The 8,652-nt window shown below is 34.3% G+C and overlaps 1 protein-coding gene across 1 annotated transcript; it reads left to right on the top strand.

Annotated features, from left to right (window-relative positions):
• The first annotated feature begins 2,559 nt into the window (after window positions 1-2,559).
• On the top strand, window positions 2,560-5,356 carry LOC132631760 (uncharacterized). Its single transcript, XM_060347456.1, has one exon. It carries the CDS (start codon window positions 2,893-2,895, stop codon window positions 5,134-5,136), a length of 2,244 nt encoding a protein of 747 aa, XP_060203439.1. The 5' UTR covers window positions 2,560-2,892; the 3' UTR covers window positions 5,137-5,356.
• The last annotated feature ends 3,296 nt before the right edge of the window (window positions 5,357-8,652 follow it).

Genomic DNA, 8,652 nt, shown 5'->3' with positions numbered 1-8,652 from the left:
GATTCGTTTTGGGAAGGGTTTCGCCTACCAGGTAGGATTGTGTAGATGCCCGCTAATAAGAATATTTTTAAAGAATCATTTTCTTGTTTCTTTTGTTTTAAAATCACTTTAGCTAATAAAAAAGTAGAACTTAATCATTTTTTTTCTTATTAATCTTGTTTTATCAATTAAAATAAAATAACCTCATGTACTTTTTTAACTGATAATATATGTCATATATATAAGTCCATATTAAATCCATCATTCATTTTTATTTAAATAATGATAAAATTCTTTTTCCTAATAGAGTATGAAATATTTTATTTCTTAATCTTTTTCCGAATTGAAGTAGAATAAGCATTTACTAATATAATCGTTGATACAACATAGCAGAATTAACTCCATTCCAAAAGAACAACGTGTCCATTGACTCCGTTTAGATCTGTTGCTTCTTGTTTAATCCAACTAAACCATTCAAGTGTTTATAACCACCATAATTTTTCAAGTGACTATTAATCATACATATGCTCACTTTTTTGCTCCTTTTATGGATCTGATTACGGGGTAACAAAGATGTAGCAATAGTCGTGCTTGATATTAATAATCATTAGGCACTTCACCAAATGCTAATGATTTATTATTTAACTATCAATTTCTAATTATTTAATAGGTCGGGCATTCTTTCCAAAAGAAAATATGTTTATGTGGCATTATAATGATTTTTAGTGATGTTTATTATGATAAAAACTGCCATGTCCTCGTGTAATTTAGTACATAGGAGGCGAATAATGCGTCTGACTTATTAGCCCACTAATTGAGTCTACATTATGACCTCATTAGCTTAGTCATAATCCTTTTGTTAAATGTTTTAAACTCTACAATTAATTATTGGAAAAGTCAGGCTGCAATGCACTGATTAGTCTTTTGTTGTCCATCGTTGCTCAAGCGGTAATCGTAAAATATTTTTGAGGGCACTAATAATGGAGATGTTCCTAAACAGAGTTTAAAGTTCAAAATTGGTTTCAGGGATATTTCAAGTAAGATAAAAACTTTTATTCATAAAATTTGATTAGTATTATTTTTCAACTGAAATTCATGTCCAAACGCACTTTTAATTTGTGTTAGTATTGACTATTGAATGAACACATCAATAAGATGAGCAATATACTCCATTTTTCGACCTGGAAAAAAAAAAAAAAAACTCTAGAAGCTATAGGTGTTTTCACTGGAGCTTTGTTCACTTTTGGACACTTGAAATCTTATGTTGGCTTTGCTTAGCCATCTTTTTTTTTTTTCTTTTTTTACGTTTGCTCAACTTCTTTTTTCACATATCTTATTTGTCAAATATAATTTTTAGCAACTTAAATTTTTTATTAATAATTATTTTGTTTTAGGTTTATAACATTCGAAATTCACTAGATTATATTTGAATTTGTACTAGGTAAGCCCACTAGGAAAATAAAATACTTTCTATTAAGTGATTTTTTTTATTTCTAAAGCTTCAATTTCAAAACTAAATGATAGTCTAATGAGAAATGCAAGCAAAACCTATCTGGGTTGATTTCTAGCTTGTTTTGTCAAGCTTCTAAAATTAATTTATTTTGAAAAGTGATTTTTAAAAAGTACTTATGGCCAAAAGCTGTTCGTGTTTGTCCAGTTAATTTTAAAAAACACTTTTGAGCAGCAATTAGTGTTTGATCAAACTTTTAAATTAAAAAGTGCTTCCAAGTGTATTTTTATCAAAAGTGCTTTTCAAAAAAGCATTTTTAGGCAAAATCTATTTTTTTAGCTTCTGAGTAATTGTTTCTGCTACTCCACAGAAATACTTATTTTCTCCCAAAAATTTAGCTAAACCTCACTTTTTTAAAATAAGCACTTATTGAAAAAAATAAATACTTTTAAAAAAAAAAAACTTGGCCAAACAGGCTATTCATCTATTAAGTTTAATGTTTGGAAAATTTTGTTATATAATACAAATTAGAATTTACATAATCAAAATCAGCTATATCATCACCAAGTCCAAATGACAAGATTCTTTGCCAAAACGCAACCTTATACACCTTTCCGACCCTTATGATAATACTCCCTCCGTCCATATTTCTTATTCACTTTTCCCTTTACATGCCAACAATTAATGTTAAGGAAAAATAAAAATAATAATTAATTTTAGTTTAATTTTATAAATTAACAAGTATTTTGGGACCTTTTTTTTTTTTTTTTTTTTTTTTTTTTTTTAAGGTTTACAACTAATCTGGACGGAGAGAGTAATCTGGGTTAAAAATAGAAACACAGTAAACACAGCAGCTGTCATTTGTGAATTTCATCATTTTCTACATGATAAAATTGGTCTAGAATTTGATGTCAGCCTGAGCAGTGATCAGTCTCCAGTGTTGACCATAAGTGGAGTAGTCAATTCCCATTGGCTTAAACATTTCCTGGGCCCCACCGCTTTCCTCTCTGTTGACAAATCTACAAACACCGTTTAGGTAGTTTTTTGCACACGCGCTCTTTTCAGCACGTGGTACCAGGTTTTACACGCACACATACCCCACCCCCCCCGGCTTCGCGCAGGTTGTCTTCTCAATTTTCAGCGACAAAAGTTAGCATAATAAGACTCCAATGAAGTCTCTTTCTTTTCTCTAACCAAAACTACAGATTTCAGTTAAAGCATTTTATCAAACACTTAATCTGCATAACCCATTTGTTCCTTATTCTCCGGTTGGATCGCCGGTTTCCGGCATGGAAACTCAGGCTCCGGCATCTAACGAAACCCACCTCGTACAAATCGAATTTTCTTCTTTAAAGTCAACAAAATGATGATAAACTCAAAACACATAGCTAAGTGTTAACAAGCTCAGCAGATTAGTATAGACCTAAAAAAGCTCATAATTTTTAGTTTTTTTTCCTGTTGAAATGTCTGACGTCAATGTTAACCCAGTTGAGCCGTTGTGTTCGGGCGAAGAAATGGCTGTAAAAGCTGTGAATAAGCGATATGAAGGGCTAGTTGCTGTCCGTACAAAAGCTATAAAAGGGAAAGGAGCATGGTACTGGACTCATCTTGAGCCAATTTTGATTCAAAATCCTGAAACAGATCTGCCTAAAGCAGTGAAACTCAAGTGCACTTTGTGTGAAGCTTCTTTTTCTGCTTCAAACCCATCTCGTACTGCAACAGAGCATCTAAAGAGAGGTACTTGTCCCAATTTTGGCTCCCCTTTGAGGCCGATTTCACAATTACCCCCTTTAGCTTCACCTTCTTCACAGAATCATCGCAAAAGAAGTTCACCGGTACAAACTGGTACTTCTTCAAGTTCACAACAATTTGGATTCTTGGGTGAAATGGGGTATGCACCTGTCCAGACTGCAACTCAAGCAATTGTTACACATCAGCAACATTTGGTGTTGTCAGGTGGGAAAGATGATTTGGATGCTTTAGCAATGTTGGAAGATAGTGTAAAGAAGCTTAAAAGTATGAAAGGTTCACCTGGTCCAGCTTTGAGTAAGGACCAGGTTGATTCAGCTTTCAGTTTGTTGGCTGATTGGTTTTATGAATCTTGTGGGACAGTGACACTTTCAAGCCTTGAACATCCTAAATTCAAAGCTTTTCTAAACCAAGTAGGGTTGCCCGCAGTTTCGAGGAAGGATTTTGTAGGAGAAAAGCTTGATTCTAAGTTTGAAGAAGCAAGAGTGGAGTCGGAAGCCAGAATTCGCGATGCAGCGTTTTTTCAGGTCTCGTCGAATGGATGGGGGAGGGATATTTGTAACTATGGGGAAGATAGTGTGATTAAATTTATTGTAAATCTTCCTAATGGTACTAATGTATTTCATAAGGCGGTTTATAAGGGCGGTTTGGTGCCATCGGAGTATGCAGAGGAAGTTTTACGCGATACTATTAAGGGGTTGTGTGGTAATGTTGTTCAAAGGTGTGTAGGAATAGTTTCAGACAAGTATAAAGGTAAGGCGTTGAGGAATTTGGAGATTCAAAATCATTGGATGGTTAGTCTTTCTTGCCAACTTCATGGATTTATTAGTTTGTTGAAAGACTTTGGTAGAGAGCTTCCACTTTTTAAAACTGTTACTGATAATTGTTTCAAGATTGCCAATCTTTTCAATAGCAAGTCCCAGATCAGAAATCATTTTAGGAAATTCAGGCAACATGGTGTTGAGCTTGCAGGGTTGATTAGAGTTCCTTCAGCAGACTGCAATCTCTCTAAGAACTATGGTCCTGTTATTGCAATGCTGGAGGATATATTAAGTTATGCTCGAATACTGCAGTTAATAGTGCTGGATGATTCGTATAAGGTCTCATGCATAGAGGATCCTGTTGCTAAAGAAGTTGCTGAAATGATACAGGATGTTGGGTTTTGGAATGATGTGGAGGCTGTTCATTCACTAGTGAAACTGATCAAGGAGATGACTGATGATATTGAGGCCGAGAGACCGTTAGTTGGTCAGTGTCTTCTTCTTTGGGAGGAGTTGAGAGCTAAAGCAAAGGACTGGTGTGCCAAATTTAGCATTGCTGAGGGACCTATTGAGAAGATAATTGATTCGCGCTTCAAGAGAAACTATCACCCTGCATGGTCAGCTGCATTTGTACTTGATCCATTGTACTTAGTGAGGGATGCAAGTGGGAAGTACCTTCCACCATTTAAACGTCTGACACATGATCAAGAGAAAGACATAGACAAGCTTATAACGCGGCTAGTACCGCGGGAGGAAGCTCCCATTGCACTAATGGAGCTTATGAAATGGAGATCAGAAGGGCTCGACCCACTGTATGCTCAGGCTGTTCAAGTGAAGCAGAGAGATCCGGTAACGGGACGAATGAAAATTGCAAATCCTCAGAGTAGCAGGCTTGTTTGGGAAACTTGCCTGAAAGAGTTCAAGTCGCTGGGAAAGGTCGCTGTTAGGCTTCTCTTCCTTCAGGCAACCTCATGTGGATTTAAATGTAATTGGTCCTTTATGAGATGGGTTTCTCTGCAAGGCCACTCAAGGGTTGGCATGGATAGAGCTCAAAGGATGATCTTCATTGCAGCTCATGCAAAACTTGAGAAACGGGATTTTTCCAGTGATGAGGAGAAGGATGCTGAGATGCTTACTACAGCAAATGGTGAGGATGACATGTTCAATGAAGTCTTTGTAGATGCATCCTCGGTTTAATTTATTTTCTTCATATCTCTTACCATTTGTAGAATATTGATATTTAGGGTGTAAATTCTTTAATTTCTCTTTCTCTTCAATTGTTACTTCTAATAGATGGTTTTGGAGATATTGTTTGTAGACAATATGAGGAAATTGAGCATTGTAATTCTATAAATTGCCTATTGATGATATAGCGACATGTTACATCTGAAGCTAGAGGTACTTGGTTCTGAAGAAATTTGCTCATGCTTTTTCGAAATCATAATATCTTCCAGGGATAGAATGAGACTTTTTGTAATATCTTGCATTTTTTTGGGCTTATATCTAGAACTTTGACAATGAATTGGACCAAGGGTGTCCTCACTTATGCTCTAAATCTACATCTTGCTCATTTCGTTTGCAGATAATGAAGGGAGTTTTGAAGTGCCTAACGTGTTTAAGTGGTAGTATCAGCCAAAAAATTTAGGAGCTTCACGAGAAGTGACCAAAAAAAATAAAAAAAGGCTTGTACTTTATTATAACTAAACCAAGTATTTTTCACCATTTTAAAGTGTCACTTTACTTTCTAACTCTTAACTGTGAATACTGGCCCTCCTCAACAATCGGTGCTGCTTTTCCCTTCATAGATCCAATACTAGATGTATTAATTGACCTAAGCCTAAGACATGCCGAAATTTCTCATATTGAACCAGGTTTATTCGTACAGTTGAGAGAACTTATATTCATGCAATCCTTTCTCAGCTTTACTCGCCAACAATGCTAAAGCTTATTGCAGACTGTGTGTTTTAATTAATCTATACAAGAACTTTTGGATTCAGCTGTTATACTCCTTGCTCTTGCCGTTTACTTTCTTATTTTCAACCTTGCTTACGATTCTTCATCTGTTATCCAAAAAGAAGTTGATAGTCATGCTGATCGTGACCTTATTATTTGATCAAATGCAACATTAAGTTGATTTTCTCATTGAGTCGGCGATATGAATCTTCAAAACTTCGGATATGTCACTTTGGGGAGAGAAGTGTTCAAGAGTACATATTTTAGAGTGGGGATATGGTGGTGTTTTAAGCTATTTCATGGCTATCAGATCATCAACTTGTGATATTTTTTATGCTTGTTATTTTACGTATAAAATTCAACCAAGTGGAAGAGGAATCTATTTGAAGATGTTAGTTACATGAGGTGAATGATTTCCCATTAGAAATAAATGTTGGAATACATGTGCAGATAGTTGTCTGAATTTGGTGTGCTGCTTTTCTCTAGTCAAGTTTCTCTTCATTGTTGGTTGCATGAAAATCAGATAAGCTTTTATGAGATGAGTCAACCTAAGAACAGTCCGGAAGCAAATCCTTGTAGCCAGAAGAATGCCTAAGAGTCCCACAGTCATGAGTGAAGGACTAGATTTCCACATCAGCACCTCAGACGTTGCATCAAAAAGAGAAAGGGTTAGATGGGAAGTTCTCTGTTTCTTTCTATTTTCTATTTAATTGTTTAATTTCTGTTCCTATCAGCAAAGACTGTTTAAAAAGCTTTGAGTTAACTATTTCTTTAAACATCATGACCATATATCTTGCTCTCATACAAGTTGGTACTTCGTTGAAAATTTCACACCAGAATTTGAATTTGAAAGTTAAGTTTCTTCTTAGCACTTGGTCAGTTCACCTGATTGTAAAAAACTACTTTGAGCAAACTGTAAGCAAGGGGGTTGTCGGCATCATGGATTGCATATCATAGCTGAAAAGATCTTTCAATGAATTTCAACTGACTTCTGGCTCTACTTTGCCGCCTGTAACACTGACTATTAATATAATCTAGTATTTATGGAGGCATGCTGTTTCTTCTGTTTTCTTTATTTCATGTTATCTCACACATGCACTGTCACACCATGCAGGATTTTACTAAGTTTTAGTTCAAGTGTTTGTCTTACCTCAGTTTTGCATTCAAAATATTGTCTAGGAAGGTAACTGTTATAGACTAAGTTGCTTATAGATTTTAATGGAATACCTACAATTCATGACTTACATGCTGACATACTAGTTCCATAGCCGATTTAACGAATTCTGGTCCTGGAAACCTCTATGAAATGATTGTTAAATTTATAATTATGCTGAAATTGCCACACTAACCATCATTTGATTTCCTTCTTGTGGCAGACTTCTTGCCTACAGGTAAAATTCCCAATCCACTTGACATGTTTATGATTATGCATTAACATCTTAATGTGCAAAATACCGGGTGTGGTGGAATAAGTGGAGAGATAAATACAGAAGGTAGGGCACTGCTGCATATGGGTTGTATGATTTATTTGGTGTCCAATTCTCATTATTGTAGTAAAGTTTTGCTGCTTTAAATCTTCAATCATTCCTTTGCTACAGTGTGATTCTATTTATTAATATACAAAAATTTCTTCTGTTGCAAATACAAAATAATTCCTTGATCTTGTAGGAAAAAAAATGTATAGTGTACAAGTGAATAGAAGATGGGAAGGGCCACAAGTGGAAAAGGGATTAAAAGCCAATTTTTATGGTGGCTGATATTGTTAGTGCTAGTTCAATTGCCTATAGAATTTGATAGGGGTTTTAAATACCAAACTAAACCAATTGCGTCGAGTTTTTAAATTTATAAATCAAATCAAACTAATAAAATTCGGGTTTTTCAACTTCGGGTTTTCTCGGGTCATTCGATTTTTTCAGGTTTTTTTCCGAAAAAGTCTTCATACAAAACATATGACTTTTACTTCAAATATTTCTCTAGACCCAGTAAGATACAACTATATAACTAAGGTGTTAAAAAAAACACAAAATGCGAGATGGGTAATGACATCGTATTAAAATATTCAACAAAAAGATAATAAAATCGGTTAAAATAAGTATTGCTAATTAATAAGCCATAAAGAAAATGACTTTAATCTAAATACTAAGTTATGCTAAAATACGTATGGCTAATAAGTATTAATTACATGACAGAGAAAAAAAATAAGCTATGTATTTTTATGCTCTAAACTAATTATGCAAAACTAAAAAATAGATATCCAACATTACTGTCATTCCTCGTGTTAGACTTGAATTTCTTTTGTTAGCAGTAGTGTTGAGTTGGTTTTGATTTGAACTTTATTTGAGTTACTAACATCTATGGGATATAAAACTTATTGACATTCAAAATTCTAAGTTCAAGCTTAAAATAATATGATAAAAGACAAAAAACTATGAAAACATTTAAGAAATATTTACAAATTACATTACAAATAAATATTTTTATATATAAAATATTTTTAAAATCGAATACACGTAATGTCCGGTCGGTTTGGTTAGGTTTGACTTTTTTTAGCTAAAACTAAACCAAACCAATTATGATCGGGTTTTTTTTTTCCAATACCAAATCAAGTCAAACCAAACCACTAATCGATTTTTTTCTCGATTTGACTTGATTTATCGGTTTGGTGCGGTTTGATTTGTACACCCCTAGAATTTGCTATAGGTACTAATTGATGGAGCGACAAGAGGAATGTGCTGATAATGCTAACTACAAATAGACCAT

Source organism: Lycium barbarum, chromosome 3 (assembly GCF_019175385.1).
Source record: "Lycium barbarum isolate Lr01 chromosome 3, ASM1917538v2, whole genome shotgun sequence".
In the NCBI taxonomy this organism is placed as follows: Eukaryota; Viridiplantae; Streptophyta; class Magnoliopsida; order Solanales; family Solanaceae; genus Lycium; species Lycium barbarum.
Note: the sequence above shows the minus strand (reverse complement) of the source record. Positions and strands in the feature narration are given on the sequence as shown.